Source organism: Vicugna pacos, chromosome 32 (assembly GCF_048564905.1).
Source record: "Vicugna pacos chromosome 32, VicPac4, whole genome shotgun sequence".
NCBI classification, from domain to species: Eukaryota; Metazoa; Chordata; class Mammalia; order Artiodactyla; family Camelidae; genus Vicugna; species Vicugna pacos.
Window position 1 is genome coordinate 8,986,642 of NC_133018.1, and position 23,827 is coordinate 9,010,468.

At 51.2% G+C, this 23,827-nt stretch overlaps 1 protein-coding gene across 5 annotated transcripts in view; it reads right to left on the reverse strand.

Moving 5' to 3' along the window:
- KIAA1671 (KIAA1671 ortholog) overlaps positions 1-23,827 on the reverse strand; it is a 159,596-nt gene that overhangs the window by 17,142 nt on the left and 118,627 nt on the right. For all 5 annotated transcript variants that reach the window (XM_072953657.1, XM_072953658.1, XM_072953659.1 and 2 more), the window contains one exon: positions 1,148-1,266. In XM_072953657.1, coding sequence (XP_072809758.1) covers positions 1,148-1,266 — 119 coding nt within the window. The remainder of the gene's footprint in view (positions 1-1,147; positions 1,267-23,827) is intronic.

Here is a 23,827-nt window from a genome sequence, read left to right on the forward strand (position 1 = left end):
ACAGTGACACAACTGCTGAGTGGCCATGCTGGGCTGACCCGGGAACCTCTGTTTCAAAAGACCATGTGATCCTGAAGCCCGTGGCAGGGGAAGGCGTGAGCTGAGAACACGACAGGTCCACCCCGGGGGTCCACAACGCTGCTACTGTGTTCAATCCCACCCAAGGGCGAGAAGAAAATTGTATTAAAAAGATGAACAGGTACAACGTATCAGGCTCCCCCTGTGTGCCTGGAAATATGCCAATGGCTGCACAGGTTACCTTCCTGACAGCCCCATGCGTCTGTCTTTGCCTCTGCAAGATGGGGTGATGGGGTTAAATGTTGTCTCAGTGCTTACAACAGTGCTTGGCCCATCCACTCAATAAATCCTGGCTGTTTTTATAAGCATCATTCTCTGTCTATGGAGGAGGAGTGTAGAATCTGGCAAACATAACTAATTTACCCAGGACCCCATGGCCAGTTAGGGTGGGGCTGGAATTCAGACCCACCTGTCTCCTGATCCAGGTGACTCTCAGTAATCTTCAGGCACCGAGTCATAATTTCCCTCCCAGTCAGGGGCTGGGACCTGAGGCGCCCCACAAGCTACTAATCAGGGTGATGTTAAATCAGACATGGCTTATAAAGCAATGTGTATCATATGCTCCTGTATCGGTAAACACACTCTATATACAGAAATCAGTCTAGAAAAACTCACAACAAAAGACATTAATGAAAGTTGTATCTGTGTGCTGGGGTTAGAGGTGGTTTTCATTTTCTTTGTAATTTTGTTTCATGACGGTAAAGCACATGTAACATGAATCTGACCGGCACCCTCCCAGAGCCGGGCAACCATCACCACCACCCTGTGGTCTAGAACATCTCCATCACCCGAAAAGGAAACCTGGTACCTGTTGAGCAGTCAGTCCCCATTCCTCCAGCCCCTGGCAACCATGAATATGCTTTCTCTCTGGATTTGCCTATTCTGGGAATTTCATATGTCATTTTTTAAAAATAATTTTTTGGTACTTTGTAAAAATTTCTGTTTTTACAAAAAGAACGGTTTACTCTTCCAGGTACAGACAAAACAGGTTCAACTTAGTCACATGGAAATCAGGAGGGGGGTGGGCCACACTGACTCCCACCCGGAGGCCCCGCCCCGCACACCCTACCTCTCCCCGCTTTGGTGCTGGTCCGTCCACGTCCCATACTGGCTGTCGGCTTCCTGCACGAGTGTGTCAGTGTCCTTGGCCTCAGGGGTCCGCCTGGAGAAACACTGTTTCAGCTGGTCCTGCAAGGACAAACCAGAGGCTTCCATCAAGGGAAAATGCTCGGAACGTGGTCCCAGCTGACATAAATCACATTGCATCGCCCCCAGCTCAAGCCCACCCCAGCTCTCTACTGCTCTCAGAAGTGGCCCCAGATGTCTGGGCTGGGGACTTGGGTGACCAGTAATCTGGGTTTTCCCAAGACACGCAGGATGAAGGACTGTCAGTAACAAAGCTGAGAATGAATACTGGGACGAAGGGGTCACCCTCCCGGCATGCAGTATCCTTCGTGGATGCCACCCTACCCATGCGCTGCTCCTGCCAGGCCAGACTTCTCTCTATCTTCAATGCTCCCAGGACTTATCAGTCTGGTTGGGGTACTCCCCCACCAGTCCCCTGTCCCCGGTTTCCCCCGTCAGCATCACCCAGCACAGTTTCCATGGGGCACTGAACTTGTGCCCGGGGTTGACCAAGCTGTTTGCGTATCGCCTCGCTGAGCTGCGGTGCCATGGCAATCCCATGAGGTGGGGCTCATTATAATCCCCATTTTACAGTTGAGGACGTTGAGGCTTAGAGAGGTGAAGTGACATGCCCTAAATCAAACAGCCAGTAAATGGGGAGGTGGAACTTAAACCTGGACAGGGGGCTTGGAGTGCAAGCCTGGGTCCCTGGTTCTGTCACCACCTGTCAGTTACTGGTCCCTGGGCTCTAGGAGAGGATCCTGGTATCCATGGCACTGGCTGCAGGGCCCAGCCTGGTGCCTGGCAGCAGCAGATCTCCATCAAATGACCAAACTGCTGGCTTCCCCAATTTGTTCACTTGGAAACTAAAAGCCCGTTCCTGGTGACTGACTACTGAACCGGCCACCGCTTGGGCCCCTGCGTTATTGACTGGGGAGCAGCTGGAGTGCTCAAGGCAGAACCCAAACTCCCACCCTTTGGGTGGCCATTGGCACAAGAGCGATTAAATGGCTTTCACTTCTGAGCTTTGAAGGATGTTCCCAGCCACCATCTCTTGAAGACTTGGGGCCAGTGGATGAGGAATGTGGAGGCAACAGGAGGGGATGGGGGTGGGGGTGAGAGCAACTTTGCCCCAATTCCAGAAAAACCAATAGGATTATCCACTTGAGTATCCGTTTGAGGTCAGGAGGATATTCTGTTGGAATATGCTTCAAGTGTGCATCTCCTGCTCAAAAACCTTCGATGGCTCCCTATGGTCCTCCTGCTAAGATCCAACACCCCTACAACTGAGCCCCAAATTTCCTGTCCAGTCCCATCTCCCACCCCTGCCCCCAAATGGGTCCTCCATCCCACCTACCCCGAACTACCCACCGCATCCCATGCAGTCCTCACAATTCCAGCCTCTGGCTTTGTTTGTGCTGTCCCCCCTTCCTCTCCATCCTTCCCCTCCGAAGCCACAGCAACAGCCCACAGACAGTGGTCTCGCCTTCCCCTCAACTCCTCCTGCCCACTCTGGACTCGTTGTACCAGGTAAAGTTGATGTATAAGTTATTTACACAACAGACATTTACTGAGCACCTACTATATGCCAGGCACTGGGGAACCGGGAGTGCAGGTCACAACAAAGACAAAGCCCCTAAGATTCTGTGACTCGGTGGAGGCACCCTTTAAGATCGGCCGCTCCATCATCTTTGCTCTTCAGCCAGAGCCTGCCTGGCACCCAGTAGGTGCTTAGTGGAGGAGGGCTGACTGTCCCTTCCTCCCAGGTAAGGGGGGCACCCCTCTTTGCAGCTTCAACGGAATCATCCTTAGTGGAGCAAGTATAAGTGGTCCCGCAGAATGAGCATGCGCCTCGGGGAGAAAGCTTTGCTGTGTGACCTCAGGGCTTTTGTCTCCCTCTCTGAGGCTGGTGGCAAGGATTCAATGAGGAAATGATCATCACCCCAAGGGCATGTTTGCAGCGAGAGGATCCATGTGACAGCTCCCAGGGCCTGGCATTCAGGAAACACCCAATAAATGCCCACCCCCTTCCCCATTCTCTTTCTCTCACCTTTTGGGGACAGTTGCATACCCCATGAGGTCCGGGAGGATGCTGTGGGCGAGGTGTGTGCAAGGACCCCCGAGAATCAGAATAAACCCCTCAGTCACCTTGGGTAAACGGTCACACTCACACGCCCTCATTTCACTGCCTGTAGATTCCTTTTCTTGTTCTGGTTACCAAAATCACACATGCACATTGTAAAATGTTTAGAAATTACAGAAAAACACAAATAACATTTTCAAATCACCCATCATCCAGTGATCATATTCTGGCATAATCCTGCCCAGAATTTCCTCTGGATCAATTCATCCAGACCACCATTGTTAACGGTTGAAGACTATTCCACTGCCTGGACGCAGCACTGTTCGTTTAACCAATCCCCAAGTGTCGGGGCATTTAGGCTGCTGATGATTATTCACCGTTTAAAAAATTTTTTTTTCCTTTTATTCTGAGGGGGGGGAGGTATTAATTAATTAATTCATTTATTTAGCGGAGGTACCGGGGATTGAACCAGGATTGAACCCACATGCATGCTAAGCATGTGCTCTACCACTGAGCTATCCCCTCCCTCCCTTGTTCACTGTTACAATCAACAATATGATGAGCATCCTTGGGGCTCGAGTGACACATCTCTGCTTGTTCCCCACAAGAGAGCTCCCTTGGCAGAGAATCACACGGTTGAGGGGTAGCGTGTGTTAAAGGCTTTGGCTCCCGATGAGGGAGTGAGCCTTAGGACGGTCGTGCAACCTGCAAGCCCACGGTAGTGCGCGGGGCTGGCTGTTGGCATACTTGAGGGATGAAGTCAGTCCCCAGCTGGGGAACCTTGGATGTTTTCGCCTTGAAAGGTCGCCTGACATGCTCAGATGCCTGCCCCCCTTACGAGAATCGCCCCCTGAGACCCAGGAGTGGAAGTGGTCCTCTGAGTTCGCTCCCAGCTGCTTACTGTTTTCAAAGATGTCACAGAATCAGTCACTCCCTAACTCAGTCCTCCACTTGGGTCAGAGCTGAGGGCCAGGGGTCAGCGCCTGGGGGGTTGCTTCCAGTGGCCTCGATGTCCTTGTCCCCAGCCTTGTCCTCAGCCGCGAGCTGGGTGCTGAGCCTGTGGCCTGGGTGCTGAGCCCAGCAGGAGGCAGAGGGGTGACTGCTCAGGGACAGCTTACAGCCCGGGGTGTGGAGGCGGAGGGTTGCTGTCTCTGCCCCAGCTGGGTGGCCTGGCCAAGGGACCCCACCCACTCAGGTCTCAGTTTCCTCAATGGAAAAAACAAGGCTTGTTTTGAGGCTTCAAGGAGATAATCCCTGGAAAGCACTGAGCTTGGAGCCTCGCACGTCACGTCACAGGTGCTCAGGAGACAGGAGCCGGTGTGATCAGAGCTACGTGCACGGCCCTCCCCAGAATCGGGCAGGAGAAGGACCCCGGGCAAAGTGTGATTCTTCTTGGGCCCTCAGAACCCTCAAGAGACAGGGCTCTCTCAGGGCTGAGTGACGGCGGAAGGGATCTGCAGGTGGGGCCTCTGGAAATCAGAACGGCAAGTCCTGTAGGATGCCGAGTGCGGAATCAGGGCGGGAGGCGGGGGAAGGCTTCCTGACCTCCTTTGGACGGCTCTGGGTGGCAGGGGGCGGGTAGACAGACGGTGCTCGGCAAAAACACACTGGCTTCCATGCATTCCCAGTCGTGGGCCCTCCTGCAGAGGTTTAAGGATTCATGCTTAGGGATCTGGAATCCCTGGTGGCTTGTCCCTCCACCGCCTATGGCCAGACTCGGGGTGTGGAGGGCAGCATTCTTCTAAAGACTTTCTGAAAGTCAGGTTTTTAAATTATCTATAAGGCAAGGTGTTCTTCCAATTTAGTGTCGCCTGGCAGGCTGCTATAAAAGCCCTCGCTGTCTGCAGGCCAGTAGGTGTCTGCAAGGTAGTCTGAAAACACACGAAGGACTAAAGAGAAGAGCTGTCTGAGGAACACCTGTCCAAGTTAGTCCCCCATCGGGTCACACGCTGGTTCTTGACGTGCACCCTTGACAGAGATCAACCACCCACAGTCCAAATTTCAGTTGTCAGTTGTCTCATGAAGTCATCACATCTTAAACATGTAGCTCTCCAAGGACCCTTGAGTCCATTCAGTTGAACTTTTTAAGATGATAAACTTTTTCAGATGATAAGCTGTGGCTCAGGGACAGGGACAGCTCACGGTGAGTGAGAGGCAGAGCCGGGGGAACTAGAACCCAGCTTTCTGGGCCCCTACCTCAGGGCTCCTTCAGCTTCCCCCACATTTTCCAGGATGCTTCAAGAGACTCAGATGAGGAGTGGGGAAGGTATAGTTCAAGTGGTAGAGCACATGCGTAGCACGCACAATGGTCCTGGGTTCAATCCCCAGTACCTCTGTTAAAAAAAATAATTAAATAAATAAACTTAATTGCCCCCCTCAAAATTTTTTTTAAGAAATTAAAAAAAAGAGACTCAGATGACGAAATGCATATTAAAATGCTCTTTAAAAGCCTCGAGATCTTGGCAGGTTTAAAAACCGCTTGCTGGGACTAGCTCACCAAGCCCCAAGCTGGTGGTGGGTGGAAATTCCGGGCTGTCGTCTTGCAGGTAAACATGACTGCCTCACACCAGGACCTACGATGGACAGCTCTGTGACACCCAGGCTGGGGAGACCAGGCTAACAGATGCCTCCGAGGGACGTGCTTAAACTAGCTGCAACACATGGTCCCGAAATTTAAAACGTGCATAACCTCAACTCAGCAATTTCAGTTCCAGAAATTTATCTCAAGAAAATCCTTGGACATTCTCACCAAGATCTACAAACACGGACACTTCCTCCCAGGAGAGCAAATACTGCAAAATATTAGAAATATCATTGCAAAATAATAGAAATGACCAATAAGACAGGGACTGGTGAAACACAAGATGGTCTATCCACAAGATGGAAAATAAATGCAGCCCAGGAAAATGATGGTCGGAAGGAGCATTCACTGTCGCAGAAAGATGTCTGCCCTATATGAGCAAACGTTAAAAAAGAAAAAGAAAAAAAACAACGTAACAGCATGTGTGCTAACGATGCCAGCTTTGTAAAAACAAACACGTAAGCGCACGTTGAGAATAAGCAAAGGAAATCTCTGGACGCTTCCACAGCAGAACGGTTACCAGTGGCACTGACCTGTGATGAGCAAACAGGCTGTCTTTCTATTACTGATGACGATTTTTACTTAGTTTCCAACACTTGTGATTTTCTATTCCCATATCATCCGATGATACAATTAAATAAGAGTAGTTAAATCATACCTCCAACTCTGTCATGCGGTCCACATCGTGAACTAAAGAACAGATCAGAAGGGGGCCCTTTATTTGCTTCATGGGCCACAGGGTCTCCGTCTTTGCCTTTGCCACTGTCACCACTGGAGCAGCGCAGATGATGCGGTGTCCCAGTAAACGCATGACTGTGTTCCAATAAAACTTTATTGACAAAACAGGTGGCAGGCTGGACTTGGCCCATGAGGGGTTGGCGGATCCCTTCAGACGGTCAGCGGCACAAAAATGGGGACTATTTCACCCACGGCTGCCCCCCCCCCCCATGCCAGGCTTATAGTACTTGTTGAATAAATATTTTTTTGGAGGAATATGTTTCTGAAAATAACTTTTTCTGCAGTCAGTAGGTGTGAGCTCCTTAACCAGAAAAGGCCATGTTGTCGGGGGGGGGGGCGGGGAAAAGAGAAAAGCTTAACGCCTGTGAGTATTCTGGGGTGTCTGACACATCCGCCCAGGAAGGAGGCCTGAGTCAGGACGGCGCTGGGTGGCCCACAGCTGACGGGGCAATTCCGAGCAATCCGAGCCATGCGCCCCCTCCCCCCTGCAACTGGACACCCTCAGCTGTGCAGGGAGCTCCGTGGTCACGGGGCCCAGGCTGGCCTCGGGGACACTTGCTGTGTCCCAGTGCCCCTGGGGCCTGGTGGCACCTCCCTGCCTGTGCCCGGGTCAGACTTACACCACAGCCCAGCAACAATATCAGGGGCTACCATGATCGTAAGCGCTGATGATCATTATGACCGTTCACTCTGCCATCTTAATGCTCTCGGCGACTTAGCGGTCAGGGATGGCAGGTCTCAGTGGCCCTCTGCTGCTTGACCGCTCACTCTGCCGCTGGCTAGTGTCTGGAGTTCTCCACGCCGGCCTGTGTGAGCCGCCTGCTGTTTCCCGGGGAGGAGGGTTCAGTTCGTTCCCCTTTAAACGAGTGCCCGTTTGGAGTGTTCACACCCCTGCTGGGTTCGCCCACCTGACAGATGATGAAATGATGCTGTTCAAGTCTTGAATAAAATCCATTTTCATAAACACTCCATGGAGAAGCTAGCAGTGCCGGGAGATTCTCAACATAAAGCACAAATTTTTAGGTTGCAGATGGGAAATTAACCTACCCCGAGGCTCTGACAGGTTGGAGGTGGGAATGACTCTGAGATGAGGCGGACCAGGCAAATCCAACTCTGCCTTTTGCTAGCTGGGAGCGAATCTCTCAAAAACCTCACTTTTCCCATCTGTAAAATGGGAATGGGGAGGGTGCTTGGGGCATTGGGGGGATTCTGTAAGATGTCTGGTGAGAGCTGCACACACCTGGCACGCGGTAAGTGTGGAATAGATTCCAGTTGACCTGATGGCAATGATGTCTGCTGGCTTAGTTCCCAGAACACATTATTTAAACAAACACTCTAACAATGTGCTACCGGGCCCTAAGGAGGCCTGACAGCCCTGTCATTCAGCTGAGAGCAAAGGGGCTTCCTTAACCAGACCCCTTGGGACCTCCCTCAACCAGGACATGAGCTGGCTGCTCCCCCTCGACCACCGAGTGACCTGCCTGGCAGACCTGCCACCCTCCAGGGCCAAACCAGGCATGCAGGCTGCAAAATGATAGCTCTGGCTGAGACGTGCCGTCCCCAAGGGGCAAGTGTGTCACCCAAAGTGACGGGAACACACGCGGGCAGCTGGTCCTCAGGAGGCCTGTCTGGTTCTGGCTGGGAGTGCCCTGCAGGGCTCCGGGAAGGGCCGCCGCCTCCGAGTCTATAAACAGAAAGGACAGCTGGGCGGGGGGCTCAGGCTCCAGAAGCCCAGCGGCCACCCTGGGGCCTGCGCTCTGGGTGTCAGGGGTGGGCGAGGAGGCAGTAAGAATGGTGACAATTGGGAACACGTGAGGAGCACCGACCGTGCACCTGGCATCACATTAAACTCCTTACGTGCACTGTCAAGGTTAATTGCTAGAGGAGTTGCTTTTAATACGCCCATTTCACAGATGAATAGGAACAACAATAAGAGACACGGATGCGGCCCTACTGCTTGCCAAGCTGCCGCGATTAGCCCTATCCCACAGCCTAAGAGGCAGGTGCTGTTATTAACCCCACTTTTCAGATGAGAAGACCAAAGCACAGAGAGGTGAAGTTAGCTGCCCAAGGCCTCAGGAGTGAGTGGAGGAGCCCAAGTCAAACCCAGGCGGCTCCGAGTCTATGGCCAGTTACGCCCCAGGCCACCAGCCCCTGCTGTCCTCCCAACCCAGGAGATGCCCCTCAGGGAGACGCTGGTACACTTGGTCAGCCGCTGGCCAGTGCTAGCCCCAGGTCTGCTTGTAATGTGTCCTTAAAACAGCTCAGAAATGCAAATCCAAACTACAATGAGGTATCACCTCACACTGGTCGGAATGGCCATCATTAAAAAGGCTATAATCGGTAAATGCTGGAGAGGGCATGGAGAAAAGGGAACCCTCCTGCCCTGTTGGTGGAAATGCGATTTGGTGCAGCAACTATGAAGAGCAATGTGGAGATTCCTCCGAAAACTAAAAACAGAGCTACCATATGATCCAGCAATCCCACTCCAGGGCATCTACCTGGAGAAAACTCTAATTCAAAAAGATACATGCACCCCAGTGTTCACAGTGGTACTATTTACAATAGCCAAGACATGGAAGCAACCTAAATGTTCATCAACAGATGACTGGATAAAGAAGTTGTGGTATATTTATACAATGGAATACTACTCAGCCATAAAAAAGAACGAAACAATGCCATTTGCAGCCATGTGGATGGACCTGGAGATTGCCATACTAAGTGAAGTAAGTCAGACAAAGACAAATATCATATGATATCAGTTATATGTGGAATCTAAAAAAATGACAGAAATGAACTTATTTACAAACAGATTCACAGATACAGAAAACAAATTTATGGTTACCAAAGGGGGAGGGGGAGGAGGGATAAATTAGGAGTTTGGAATTAGCAAATACAAACTACTATATATAAAATAGAGGAACAACAAGGTTCTACTTTATAGCACAGGAAACTATATTCAATAGCTTGTAATAACCTATAATGAAAAAGAATATATATATGTTTGTATAACTGAATCACTATGCTGTACATCAGAAACTAACACAACACTGTAAATCAATTATATTTCAATAAAACACACCCACATACAGCTCAGGCATTGGTTCCTCCAAGATGGCCTCCACCTGCAGCGGGCCTGGGTCTCTCCTTGGGGCCCCTGAGAGCCCCCTGTGCGCAGCCCACCCTACAACTTGCCCTGGGTTGTGCTGACTGTCTGCTGGACGGTCTCCTCCAGACTGTGAGCTCCCCGAGGGCAGGCCCGGGGGTCTGCTCACCCTCAAACCCCAGCGCCAAGGTAAGAGACGGCCACAGTGGTCAGGGGAGCCACTGCTCATGGACAGATGTATGAACGAAGGAATCGGTGAATGAACGACCCGCAGAGGATCCCGGCCCCCTCTCTCGCGCTGATGAACCATATAACTCTCTACTCAAAGTCTCTCGATATATCCCAGGACTGTCTATGTTCTTATGTGCCCTTAAATTTTAATCTTCGTTACTTTTTAAAAATAGATCTTTTTTCTGCAACACCATGTTCGGAGTGCTGACAAACCAGGAAAGTGGACTGGTGACTGCGATTTTTTTTTTCTTAAGGTGCAAGATAGGAGAGAGTGCTCCAGGAAGGGAAGACAATCCCCTTAAATAACCAGGAACCTTTGCGTGTGTGTTGGGGGGAGGGGCATAGAACTTTCTAGAAGTCCTGAGGTCCTTTCACATGGGAACAGACAATTTCAATTTTCCTTTTCAGTCTGAAGTTCTACTGAGACAAGGCCTACAGTTCCAAAGGTGAGATGAGCCAAGGGGAAAGGTAATTTGGGATTTTTAAATGTGTTTTTATATTTTAAAATTAGGGAACAACTGTGACCCAGAATACTGTTTAATTATTGAAAGGAAGGAGGCAATTGCACATGCACTGATACGCAATGACTTTTAAGACACATTGTCAAGTGAATAAGGCAAGGCTGAAAAAAAACAGGAGCGGACTGCCATGGGGGGAGGAGAAATTGCACACGTAAATATTTGAAAATGCACAGAATATGTGAGAAGGACACAGGAAAGCTGTAATAACACTTGTGTCTGGGAGGGGAACTGAGTGACAGGGGAGGGTGGGGAAAAGGGGGACATCTTTTTTCAATTCTACCTCTTTTTGTATTCTGTAACATTCGCCGTTAGTAATTTTTAAAAAATACACGTTGAAAATGTACCATCTATATAAATACACCCCTCTTTGATGTCTCCTAGCATCTCCTCTTCATAGACTCTGCTCCCACCCACCCTGACTTGGCTCCTCTTGGAGGGATTCTTAAAACAGTCTCAGCCAAATTGGACTCTTTAAAAAAAAATTTTTTTTGAAACATCACACGTCAAAGCATCTCTCCCATGTTTATTTCAGGCGAGGGCTCAACTTGTCAGGCGGCAGAATTGCAGCCCTGACAAGTAAGTGTGAATCCAGGGAGAAGGCAGGGAACCGGTGTGTGTCTCCACGGTCTTCGGACCCCAGATCCTCCAGCATCCCTCCTGTCTCTGCCTTGGGACCCCAGAGCGGCTGGGATCTCCCCCTGGCTGGGTCCAGCCACCGCTGCCACCATGGTCTGCGGCAGTGAGCCCACTGCTGTGTCCCAACACTGCTCCACCCCACCTGCTTCGGGCGATTCACCCAGCAGAGACACGCACGCCTGCACGCACACACACACATGCGCGCACACATATGCAAATACATCCACAAAAAGATGTACACCCAAAACACACAAATACACACGCACATACACAGACAAATAAACACATACATGATGCATACTCAAATACACAGCCACAAAAGACACATATACACACAAATGCAAAGACACAAATCACATACACACAGACACATATACACAAAACACAGACAATACACATTATACAATAAACACTGATAACATAAAAACACACACAAATACACACACACACACACACACCCAGGATGTTCACAGCAGTAGCACCAGTTTTGGTTGAGAGCGAACACAACCCAGCTGCCTTCCCATGAAGGCGTCTGTACACAGGTTTATCCCTGCAAGGGAATCTTGCGTTGCCAGTAACAACCATGAAGTCAAGGGGTGGGTGGTACAGCTCAGGGGGAGAGTGGGTGCTCAGCATGCATGAGGTCCTGGGTTCAATCCCCAATACCTCTATTAAAAAAAAATCTCCATTAAAAAAAGTAGAATTTTAAGTGTTGATATGGAAAGATGTCCAAGTGTTCTAGGTAAGTTTACTAAGAGCAAGGGGTGGACAACTCCGCCTTGGTCCTCACGGGCCCCTTGATTAACAGTTTCCTATCCCCGGTCTGGTACCCGAAGCCCTCCGGGGCCCCAGACAGAGGGGCGGGAGAGTGGGCACAGAGGATCGGGGTGACAGAGGGCTTTGTGGAGGACATGTGACATGGCCCAGGCCTTGAAAAGTTTGTCAGATTGGACAGGTCGGGGGGAACAGAGAAGGCAATGCAGGTGTGGGGAAAGGTGGAGGCTGCTACGTGGTGGACCAGACGTTCCCCGTCCCATCCACCTGGGGAGCAGCCCTACAAGGGAGACAGAGGACCCACCATGAGGATGAGGGGCTGGTGTGCAGAGATGGCACCGGGCATGAATGGGGCGCCTCTTCCCCTGGAGTGGGGGCTGGGTGGGGGCGGGGCCGAGCCTGGGACCTCTCTGCCACCCATGGGCATGGAGGCTCCCTTGTTGATGGGCACGCAGCCCCAGCGCAGGGGGAAAACCAGTTGGACTGACATTCCATCGCCCGGGACAGAGTCCAGGGCTCTGTTCCCTCCGATGCCCAGCCCAGCCTGTGGTTTTGTTCAAAGACCCTGCCCAGGGTCCAGGGCGTGCCTGTTCTAACTCACAGCTACATCCACCCCGCTTCCCAGTCCAGCCCCCGCGAAGCCAGAGACCGTGGAAAATGCCCGGGGGGATGGTGTGTGTCTCTGTGGCCAACTCTTAGCAGCCCGAGTCGGGCGGCACTGCCTGAGGTAGTGTCCCGTCCGCGCATCACATGACTCACTGGGTCACAGGTTGAGGACGACCCTCGGAAGCCTGCGGAGTGAGCCAGGCCCCACGCCAGGCTCCAAGCCAGCTGACCGGCTGGCTGCAAAGAATGGTGCGCTGGCCGAGCCCAGAAGACGTGTTCAGACAGACACCGCACCTTGGTCAAAGCCCACGAACAAAATTACAGGCCCATTTGGAAGGAGCTGGCGCCCATGTAAGCCTGCTGGCAAGCTTTCCTGGCCCTTGGCATCCTTGGGGCCAGGACTCACTTCATGGGACTTGGAAGGCAAACCTAGGGATTTTGAAAGACTCCCAAACATGTATTTCTCAACATGGAGACAGCATGGAGGCACGGGACCCGGGGTGCCTGGCACCTGGGCACTCTGGATCATCCTGGGTGAGTGAGGCCAAGGGCTGAGAAACACACTTTACTGTGTCACCCCCCAGAGGGTCTTCCCACCGACCTATGAAGTGGGCTTTCGTGTCACAGCTCCATTGGCCCTGACTTCTAACTCCGGGGCCGATGCATTCCAAACTCGTGACAGTTCAGATTTTAGGAAGGCAACAAGTGGGCACACTGCATTTGGGAGGAACCCCCCGTGGGGTCAGAGCACACTAGCTTGACACACTTCGGGGGGCAGGGCTGTCCTGCGTGCTGGAGGGACGTTTAGCAGCGTTGCTGTCCTGCACCCACCAATGTCAGCAGGAACCTCCTCCCCACAGCTGTGACAACCCAAACTATCTCCAGACACTGCCAAATGTCCCTGGTGGGGCAAAGTCACCCCGGGCTGAGAATTACTGGTCTAGGTCATACATTCTCTATAGGCGTGATTCTGTCCCCAAGGTAGTGAAAACTGGTTCTTGCAGGGGGAGGGACCTTATTTTTGATATAAAGCACAGGTGTGCATACAGTACACGTGCAGAGATACAATATTATGATATTATTAAACTTTCATGGAAAGGCAATTAAGGAAAATATGTTTTAAAAAGCCCTTTGGGGAATGATAATGAAAAAAATACCCCAAAAGGTGAATACACACTGGCATAGGGCAACACCCCACAAGCAAACGTATTAATATTTCTGCAGCCGGACGTGTGAGCAGTCCCACCATGCGTAAATACTATTAATAACCTGACGTCAGCCCATTGGTACAGACAGTTCTGCTGCAGGCGACAGCTTTGCGGATTTCAGGACGGTGGATAAGGGACTGCAAACCTGGTGCTCCATTTTATACAGGAGAGAACGGGGACTCGGGGGGAACGAAACAATTTGCATGTGTGTGTGTGTGTGTGTGTGTGTGTGTGTGTACGCTCAGGCCGAGGTCTAGCTGACATCAGACGGATATGATCACTGGTCTGCACCAGCTCTGTGCATCTTCCAAAAGTGATTCTGATTATGCAAGTGTGTAAAGATGAGTGTCCAGCGATATTTACTGCAGCATTATTTAAAAGATAATGCCAAGAGATGGAGAACAACCCAGGGGTCCAAAAATCAGGCTGGGCCTGAATAAATAAAGTGAGCGTGACCCGAGAAATGGGATAGAGTGTAACTACTGAAAATGAGGCTGCAGGTGCACCTTCACGCCACGAGAAGTTAGTCGTAGAAGAGAAAAGTGAAAGAAAACTGGGCACAAAAGCATTCCTGTAGTAGAATACCATTTTATTGATCTATCTGCAAAAATAGGTGTGTATATGTATTGCACAGATTTTTTTGCATGTATATATGTATATAGCGAATATATGCAAATATATGCAAAATAATTTTATATATGCATATATTATTATACACATATATATTTTGCTACACATGTCTCTATATATTTTAGATATATGGCACATGAATATATTTATATATGCATGTGTGCATGTACCATATATTCATACATATATATTTTGCATATATATGCAAAAAACCTTGTGGGATATAGACATGGAATAAGGAATATAACTAGGGGTGGTATGTTGAGTACTTTCTTTTCTCCTCTCTCGTCTATGACCTTATTTCTCTATAGTGAGCATGTTTTGTTTGTATAGTTTTTTTTTTTAAATAGGAGAAGGACCCAGAACACACCCAGGCAGGCCAGCAGTGGGGGCATCTGGCCCAGGGGTGGAGGGCAGGATGCTGTTCAGCCCCTTTCCACGTGCTCCCCTTGCGGTGAGAGCTGGGGCTGGGGCTCTCACGGACACAGACTTGCCCCAGCCCAGGTGTTTAACTGCAGCCGGGCAGGGTCTTGCTCCCCAGCCTTGGCGACACATATGAGGAAGCCGGGGCCAGAGGAGCAGGAGGATTAGGCCCTAGAGAAGAGGGTAGGGGGACAGCCCAGGCCTCCCTGAGAACGTCCACCACTCAGTCCTGCTGGGCCTGCCCTGGATCCCTACCCGCCTCCTCCACTCAGTGCAGAGAAAGGACCAGCGCTCAGACAGACCTCAGGTCCCTGGCCATGCCTCTTAGGAGCTGTGACACCTCATGAGTCACTTTCTTAGGGCCTCAGTTTCCCCCTCTGTCAAATAGGGGTCATCACCAGGGTTGCATCACTGGGTCAGGGGCTCTGCTGCTGGAACAGAGTAGCTCCCCTCTTGGGTCAGTTGGTGTTGCTCCCATCCAGCCCCTCCTCTACAACGCCACCACCCAATGAGGGGGGAGGTGGAAGAAAAACCACGCCCATCACATAAGCCACTGGAAAGGGGGCTGGGCTGGCCCAGAGCTTGCCTAGGACAACGACACTTATTCAGCACCTACTGTATGCCAGCTCTCTGCTAAGAATGCCTAGATGCCTCACACATCTGCCCAGGGGCAACTTAAAATCGAGTCAGGGAAGTGGATATGTAAGTGGATCATCTCAACAGGGAGCAGGAAGGGCAATGGACTGGATTGGATGCAGCCAGAGGAAGGGTACAGGGAAGATCAGGAAGGCTTCCTGGAGGCGGTGACTCTTGTGTTGACTCTTTCATGAGGAGTTGGGAGTTAGCCAGGGGAAGGAGAGCGACAGTTAAGGCAAAGGAATAGGGGTGTGAAGTGACAAGGAGACTTCAAGGAGCCCAGTATTTATTTCTCAGGTATTAAGTCAGAAGTGAGCGTGCGAAGCAAGGGTGGGGCCAGGCAGGGCCTTGAGTACTTCACTAAGGAATTTTTATCCTGAGAGTGCCATGGGAAGTTGCTGGAGGGCTTTAATTTGGGAAGGGACAATTTACAATACCAAGGGGAAGAGGACATCCCGGCTGCTGTGTGCAGGATGGACTGGAGGGGGCAAGAGAGGAACCTGGGGGACCAATGGGGAAGATGATGGTCACCACTGCCCAGGCATTACAACTTGCTTCCTCCCTGATACCTCTCTGCACCTCCAGGGGATTCCAGAAGGAGTGGAGAAGTGAAGGGTCGGTGCCTCGCCCCTGAGGGGCTGGGATGTTAGCTACAGACCATGCAGGTCACATGGATTCAGGGAAGAGAGATGTAGGGTAGACAGGTCCCTTGGGGCAGACAGACCGAGGCTCCAGTCCTGGTTCTCAGGCTCTTAGAAGCCGCGTGGCCCTAGGTAAGTTGCTTCACCTCTCTGAGCTTCAGTGACAGCAAAGATACATTCCAACGTCCAGCAGTGATGCCAGCACTGCATAGGCTAATGTTCCATAGGAAGTGCTGAGCGCTGCGCCTGGCATGTGGTAGGTGCCCAGGAAATGACCGTAATTGCTATGATGCTTTAAGTCAGAATCACCTCTCTCTGGCTCTGAAACCAGCAGGAGACACAAAGCCAAAGACGATGACACAAGAAGCTTTCAGGAATTAGGTGTTACCGGAATTCTTGGTTTAGATCAGCATGGGGCCACCACCCCATCAACACTCGCTTAGAGGAGCTGGCGGAATTTACAGGAAGTGTAAGAATTCTTGCAGCAACGACTATCCTCGGTTTCCGGGAAATACGGCCTTAGCTATAAACATTATTCTCTGGAGGGTACAGCGGAGCAATTACGGGAGTGAGATGCAACTGAGATGCAGGACAGGATAGAGAATCCCGGGCAGGGAGGAAACTTCAGCTATGCCCACCCACCATTCCTACCTTCTGGAAGCTCCTGGACTCACATCCTTCCCAGCAGGATAAAATCCAGGCTCCTTGGCTGGGCACCTGGAGCCCCCAGGACACCTCCCAGGCCCGTCACTGGCCTCTCATCCTTGCCCGGATCCTGCTTCAGGGAGACTGGACTGCATGTGGTTCTGCCACAAGCAATGCTGTTCTGCCTGGAACTCCCATCCCTGCGTGGTTTGCTGGAAAACTCCTACTCTACCATCAGAACCCAATTCCCCACAGCACAGGGGAGCAAGCAGTCCTAAATCATAAACCTAGAGCATTCAGGGTGCTGGTTGGCAGGGGTCTGTGCCAGCTCTGACTATCCTACCCCGAGACTAGTGCCTCTGAGGGCTGGGGCCATATTGGGTTTACCTCCCTCTTTCCAGGGCCAAACTCAGGGGGCCCAGCACAATACAGGTGCTCAGTGAATGTCTGAGGAAGTAGGGAGGGATGGAGGGAGGGAAGAGACAAGTGGGAGAGAGGGAAGGCGAGAAAGAGGGAAGGCCCAAGCCCCAGACTGTGGATAATATGAAGAAGGTAGCGAGGTACTAAATTACTAGAAACCAAGTTCCAATGTCCGCATCTATAAAAATGGGGACAATAGAACCCACCTCTCCTGGCAGTTAAAGATTATACACAGTAGTAAGTGCAGACGCCGGGCACATGGGAAGCCCTTCCTCTCTCCGCTCATTCACACAAGCACCTACTATGCACAGGCACCGAACAGCAGGTGAGCCCCCGCCCTGGGGAAGCCGACACTCTAGTGGGGGAAACAGACAGAACACAGAGCGGAGTGGATTACAGACTAGGCTGCGAAGTGATCCGTGTTGTGGCGGAAAAGAAAGCAGGGCAGGGGCTGAGGAGCACGGAGGGGACGTGGTGGGGGAGCTGCAGCATTAAACAGGCCATCAGGGGAGGTGTCTCTTTTGAGACGTTTGAGCAAAGACCTGGAGGAGGTGAGGGCGGCAGCCAGGCGGACATCCAGGAGGAGGGACGGTCCAGTGCAAAGGGCCGGAGGCAGGCTGTTGTTACAAACGCTGTTGTCACTGCAGACAGTGTTTTCTGGCACCTGGCGTGCTGATTTAGGAGTCTAGGCTGAAGCGCTCCCCCCTCCCTCCCCCGGTTCCCCAGACCGCATTCTAAGTCTAGCTTTCCCTGTGCCCACTCTTAACCCTCGAGCTTGCCAAATAAGAACACGAGTTAAGCACGACAAGCTATTAAGTGCTTCCGTCTTCCCGGGGTGGGGTGGGCAGCAGAGTAGATGACAGTCCACTGCCGCGTCTGGCAGGGCTGCGGTCTGCCCAGCGCATCCCGCTCCTCGGTTCCCAAACAGACCCCGCTGCATTTTATTCTCTTTAATTTTCAAACACTGAGTGGGCACCGACTGTCTACATGGAGACCCATGCTTGGGTGCATTCATAAATGTGATCCAAATGAAATTCCAATGAAAACCAAATTGGGGAGCTTCCGATATTCTGGGAAGCACGTTATCCATGGTCAGGATCCCATTTTCCAGCTGAGGAACCAAGGTCAAAGGGAAGTGACCTCCCCTGGGGACCCACAGGAGTGAAACCTGGCCGCCTAGGGTCTCCTCGTCCTCCGACATTCCCTTCCTCGCTTCCACTTATTCTGAACAGCGTTACAGCAGCCAACGGCGCAAGCGTGGCCCTGGAAACTGCTGTTGTTCCCAGATGTTTTCATTATAAGTAACATTTCAGCGATCTGCCGGTGAGCTAGGAGCAAGGCTGAGAAAGGCAGACTGATCCCTCCTCCCACCCCCCTCCAGAAAGAAGTGCAGGCAAAGGATTTGTTTGAACAACATGTCTCGGAAAGGCTACGTGATGTGGGAGTCCAAGTGTCACAGTGGATCTGAGGTCAGAGGGATCTGCGCTCCGGTCCTGGCTGTGCCACACACCAGCTGTGTGACCTTGGGCAGCCTGCTTCACCTCTCTGAGCCGATACTTCGTTATGACTACTAGAACTTTCTATCACTGTTATCTATACTGTATACTGGATTAGGGTCTACCAAACACTGCTGAGATGGTCCTGCCGGGAAAGGATTTTCTGACCAGTGTGAGGTTGACTTTCAGCATGGATAACCTTCCCAGTGTGTCACTCGGTTGTTTTTTTTTTTTAAATACACAGTTTATCAAGAGAATTGCACACACACCCTCTCACGCACACCACTGGCAAAAGAGGACCCTGCTCTCCTGCCTGGCTTTTCCACTGAGTGCATCCGAGCTGGCGGGAACCTCATTTAGGGTCCAGGAACTCGAGGCCCGGAGAGGGGAGGTGGCCTGGGCAGGCGGCACGGCTAGTGGAGGCAGTGCTCAAAAGAGATGCTAGAGGCTGTCTGGAGGAAGCACAGGTCAGGGGGTCACCAGGACCAGTCCCTCCCAATCCTGCCGGAACAAGTCTGAGGGGTCACAGTCAGGCTGGGCCCCTCTGTGGCCTCGGGGAAATCACAGTCATTGTCACTGCCCCAGGGCAGGTCACTGGAGGACTCTCAGCTTTAAAATCCAGTTCTGCAACCTGTGCTGCCAGAGAAAGTGAAAAGAGAGGAGGGTGTGGCCGGGCCCAGGGCCACCTCTAAGTTTCAGCCTCGGTGGCCGCCCTCCACCCCCTCAGGCTTTCAAACACTGCGGTGCCCCCAGCGGTCTGATGGGTTTTTAACTCAACCCACCCACACTGGGGAAAAGAGCCAGTGGCATTTTTTCAGTTCTTCCTCCAGCTCCCTATTTATAGTGTGTTGACAGGCGAGGGATGGTTTCCAGCAATAAATTAGGGAACCCACACTGGGACCCTGGCCTCGGGTGGGCCCTGTGGCTGTCAGGTGGCTCTGGGGACCACTGGGATGCATCACTGTCCCTAAAGGGGAGGGATTCCTAGCCACACCTGGACCAAGGTGCTCAGGGCCGAGGGAGATGAAAAGCAGGTTAGTTAAGCACTGTGAGAGCACCAGGGCCACAGACCTCCGTTCTCCCTTCTCGTGCAGAAACGTCATCACGTACTATTAGCCACGCAGGAACCCTGGCAAGGTCCAGGCTAACTAACAGTGAACACGGCTTGTACAAGGCTTCCAGGGAAAGGAGGAAGTTCACAGTGGGAACCCCGGGTGTAGACAGGCCTGGATTCCAAGCCCCGCTCTGCCCCTGCCTGGTGGTGGGGCCCTGGATGGGTAAGTCCCTTAGTCTCACTGGGCCTCAGTTTCCTCATCTGTACGATGGGGACAATTATCATACTGCACTCAGCTGCTGTTGACAACCAAACAAATATTTGTTTTCGGTTTGGCAAGAGAGAGCCTCCTCCCTCACACGGGTGGCTACGTGACTCATAAAAGTGTCCCAGCCCAAAGTCCGCGCTCTGTTTTGCCAAACCCTAGAGCTGCTCTGAGTTTGTCCAGTGGCCTACGGGGCTGTGTAGGGGGAATGTCATTTGTTGAACTGGGCCCAGTGGAGAGCCGGGGCCAGGAGTCAGTATAACATTTACCAGGGAGGACACAGCCAGATGTGTGTGCAGACCGCGAGAATGTAACTGGCCCGCCATGAGTGGGGACTGGATCGTCAGGTGGGAGTCAAAGCGGGGAAGGCCAGCTGGGGCACCCTGGGCTTCACCCGCCTGGCTTAAAGGGAGCCCAGGTGGACTGAGGGTGACAGACCACCCCGCTGGCCTTGCCCTCAAACACCAGTTCAAAGCCGGACCCACAGACCAAGATGGTAGCTGGGGCCAATTCAGGGGAACACAGCTGTGCATACAGGGGCTGACATGCTCCCCGCGGGGAAGGAACCAGTTTCGAGACTCCGTGCCTTGCTTTTGGCTTAAGAAGGCCCTGGGAAGGGAGTTGGATTCTGCAACTTGTGGACAGGTTTGCACACACAGCTGACTTTTTCCTTCTCGGGTAACTGGATACTGGCGCCATTGCTGCGCATGAAACGTTCTGACAAATTAGAATATCGACCGAGATGGGTTTCCCGTCGCTAGGCAACCAGACTGTGGTTATGGTGCACATCCTGCCTCCCCCGGCCCCCCCCGCCCCCCGGGACTTGAGTGTGGAATTACGGGGTACTGCGAATGTTAAAGGTCTGCCCGCAGAAATGCTTGATGGAGAAATTTGCAGCTCATTAATTCTTAATCTTGAAAAAATAACTACAATTTTTGTGGTGTTTCCCAGCTTAGGTGGCACAGCCATGTGACTCATCCCCATTGCATTTTCCCCTTCATCTGCCTCTGAGGAGGCAAGGACTATCCATGGCCCCATTTAAAGCCGGGGTTGGGGGTGCCGAGGCTTGGAGAGAGAAAGAGGCTTGCCCAAGGTTACCCAGCTAGTACACAGTGGAGCCAGGGTTCAAATTTGCATCTACTGAACTCCAGACCTGGGACGTTGCCAGGCAGACCCATGAACTCGTGGTCTAAATCAGACCTGGAACTCCGCTGCAGGAAGATGGAAAATGAAAATCCACTTTAGATAAAACAAATGTCGGCAGACATGCAGATCGGGCCCCTCCTCGCAGAGCAAGGCTGGCGGCTGCAGCCCGCCAGGTCCCCGTCCTCCTGCAGCCGTCCCAGGTGAGCCACATCAAGGGCGCCTCGGCTCCCACTTCTTACTATGTAACTGCCTCTCTGAGCACCGCAGGCAATGAGCATTCCTTTTATAAATATCTTTGGAGCAGCATCCCCAGAATTCCCAGCTGAGAAGAGAAGAATGCAAATGCTCAGGAGACCCCTTAAGACTGTGCCTAGACCCCAGATTAATCCTTCCTCCACTGCTTCTCAGCTCGGGGCCGGTGGGGGGATGGCGTGTAACTGGCTGGGGCTTCTTTCTGCTTAAGCACTGAAGCTGTCTGTCCCTTTCCCTCAAAGTGAAGAACGGGCAGGGGTGGAACTCCCAAGCCCCCAGAGAAAGGCCATCTCCCTGAGCTCCCTGGAACCCTCCTGGGGCAGCCTGTAACCAGAGACCGCTCTGATCCAGGCATGGAGGCATCTGGTGCACAGCAGGCACTCGGTAAATGCTGCCCTCATGGAGGAACCCAGAACTTAAAGTCCGCTTGGCAATACTTCTGTGGGCTGGAGGGACACAGGCCAGGATAAAGGATTCTGCATTCCCTTGAAGGACTATGGTATTTGAAGGTTATTTTCCACTACTGCCAGTTGGCAGTCCACCTCTGGGGTGAATCAAACAGATGAATAAATAAACGGAAATGTCGGAATCAGAAATTGTGCGGTACCAGAGAATGGGTATGTGTTCGACTCGGGGCTCCTTGATAAATCCAAGAAACAAGGACAGAGTTAATCCAAAAGGGTGGCTTAGGCTATAGGGATGGAAAAAATTGAGCCTGTGTAAACCCATTTCTACACATGAACCCATGAAGAGCATGCTGAATGTTTACAATAGCCAAGACATGGAAACAACCCAAATGTCCATCAGTAGATGACTGGATAAATAAGATGTGGTATGTACAATGCAATATTGCTCAGTCATAAAAAAAGAATGAAATAATTCCATTTGCAGCAACATGGATGGACCTAGAGATTATCTTACTAAGTGAAGTCAGACAGAGAAAGACAAATATATAATATCGCTTACATGTGGAATCTAAAACAGTGAGACAAATGAACTTACTTACAAAACAGAAACAGACTCACAGACACAGAAAAGAAACTTACAGTTACCAAACGGGAAAGGTGGGTGGAGGGAGGGATGAATTACGAGTTTGGGGTTGGTAGATAAAACTATTATATATGAAACAGATAAACAACAAGATCCTACTGTATAGCATAGGGAACTATATTCAATAACTTGTAATAATCTATAATGAAAAATAATATAAAAAGAATACACATATACATAACTGAATCACTATGCTGTACACTGGAAACGAACACATTGTAAATCAATAAAAAATAAAAATAAAGTGTAAGTTAAAAAAAGAAAGAAACCTATTTTCCTGTTTTGGGCCACCAAAGTGTTGGGGGTTATTTATCGCTGCAGCATAACCTAGCCTATCCTGACAGATACAGAGGCAAATCCCTTTTGAGAAGAGGACAGGAAAAATGACCCACTGTGTACTGAACAGCCACTGCAGGACTGCCATTCATCTGACATATGTAAAAGCAGGAGTTCTTGAGGCAGACAGGCCCGGCCCTGCTGCTTTTTTGGCTGTGTGGCTTTAGTCATAAGTGGCTTAACCTCTCTGGGTCTCCATCTTCTCCACTGTAAATTGTTTACTGGCAGGAAACCTCCCCAACTCTCCGCAGATCCTGGCAGGAGGACAAACTCTCCCAGGAAGGGATGAGGAACTTTCATTTTGCTTTGGAAGGAAATCGCTTGTTGAGGACACAATGGCTAATAACAGTAATTGAGCAGAAAGAGAAAAAGAGACTAAACAGGGAAAGAGACTATGGCCATCTTGATCCCCCAGCACCTGTCCAATTCACTGATTAATCGGTAATAAGCTTTGAAAATTAGGCAGGTACACAATGGTGCCCTCTCAAGTACCGAAAGAGACTAATCTCAAATGTTCTTCTTTAGATTCTGCTTCTATTAGCCTCAATTACTGGCTATTGCCAAATTCCCCAAGACTGAGGGAAGCCAAGATGAACAGTGACCATTCCAGGATTCCACGACACTTTCCTAAAGCCTCTGACCCTTCCAGACAGACCCCACAGGCCTGCCAATGTAGGACACAGAACTCTGGATGCGGGGTGGACTGCTAACGACCATGCCCCCTGCCCCTAGATTAAAAAAAAAAAAAACAGTAATAATTTCAAGTTGGAAACGCAAAGCATGACTCTAGAAAGGGGCAGAGAGGAGAAAGTCCGTAACAACACTCCCTTGCTTGCCCATGGCAGACATCAATAATCAATTACAGAACTGAGCCCCGTCAAGCCCTGAGAATCTCCAACACAGCACTCAGGCAACCACTGGCAATTGTTTAGAATTGGCAGGTAGGCAGAGACCTATTCGGTACCCTGCTCTAGGCTCACCAGCTGGTTATCTTTTATCAGAGTTATGGGATTACAGAGCTGAAAGTTGTCTGAGAGATCATGCTAGCTCTGCCTCACGTCTAGGGCACCCAGCCTCTGCTTGCTTTCCTCCAGAGACAGGAGGCTCACTATTTCACATGCCCTAATGTCTGCAGTGGCTGCGTAA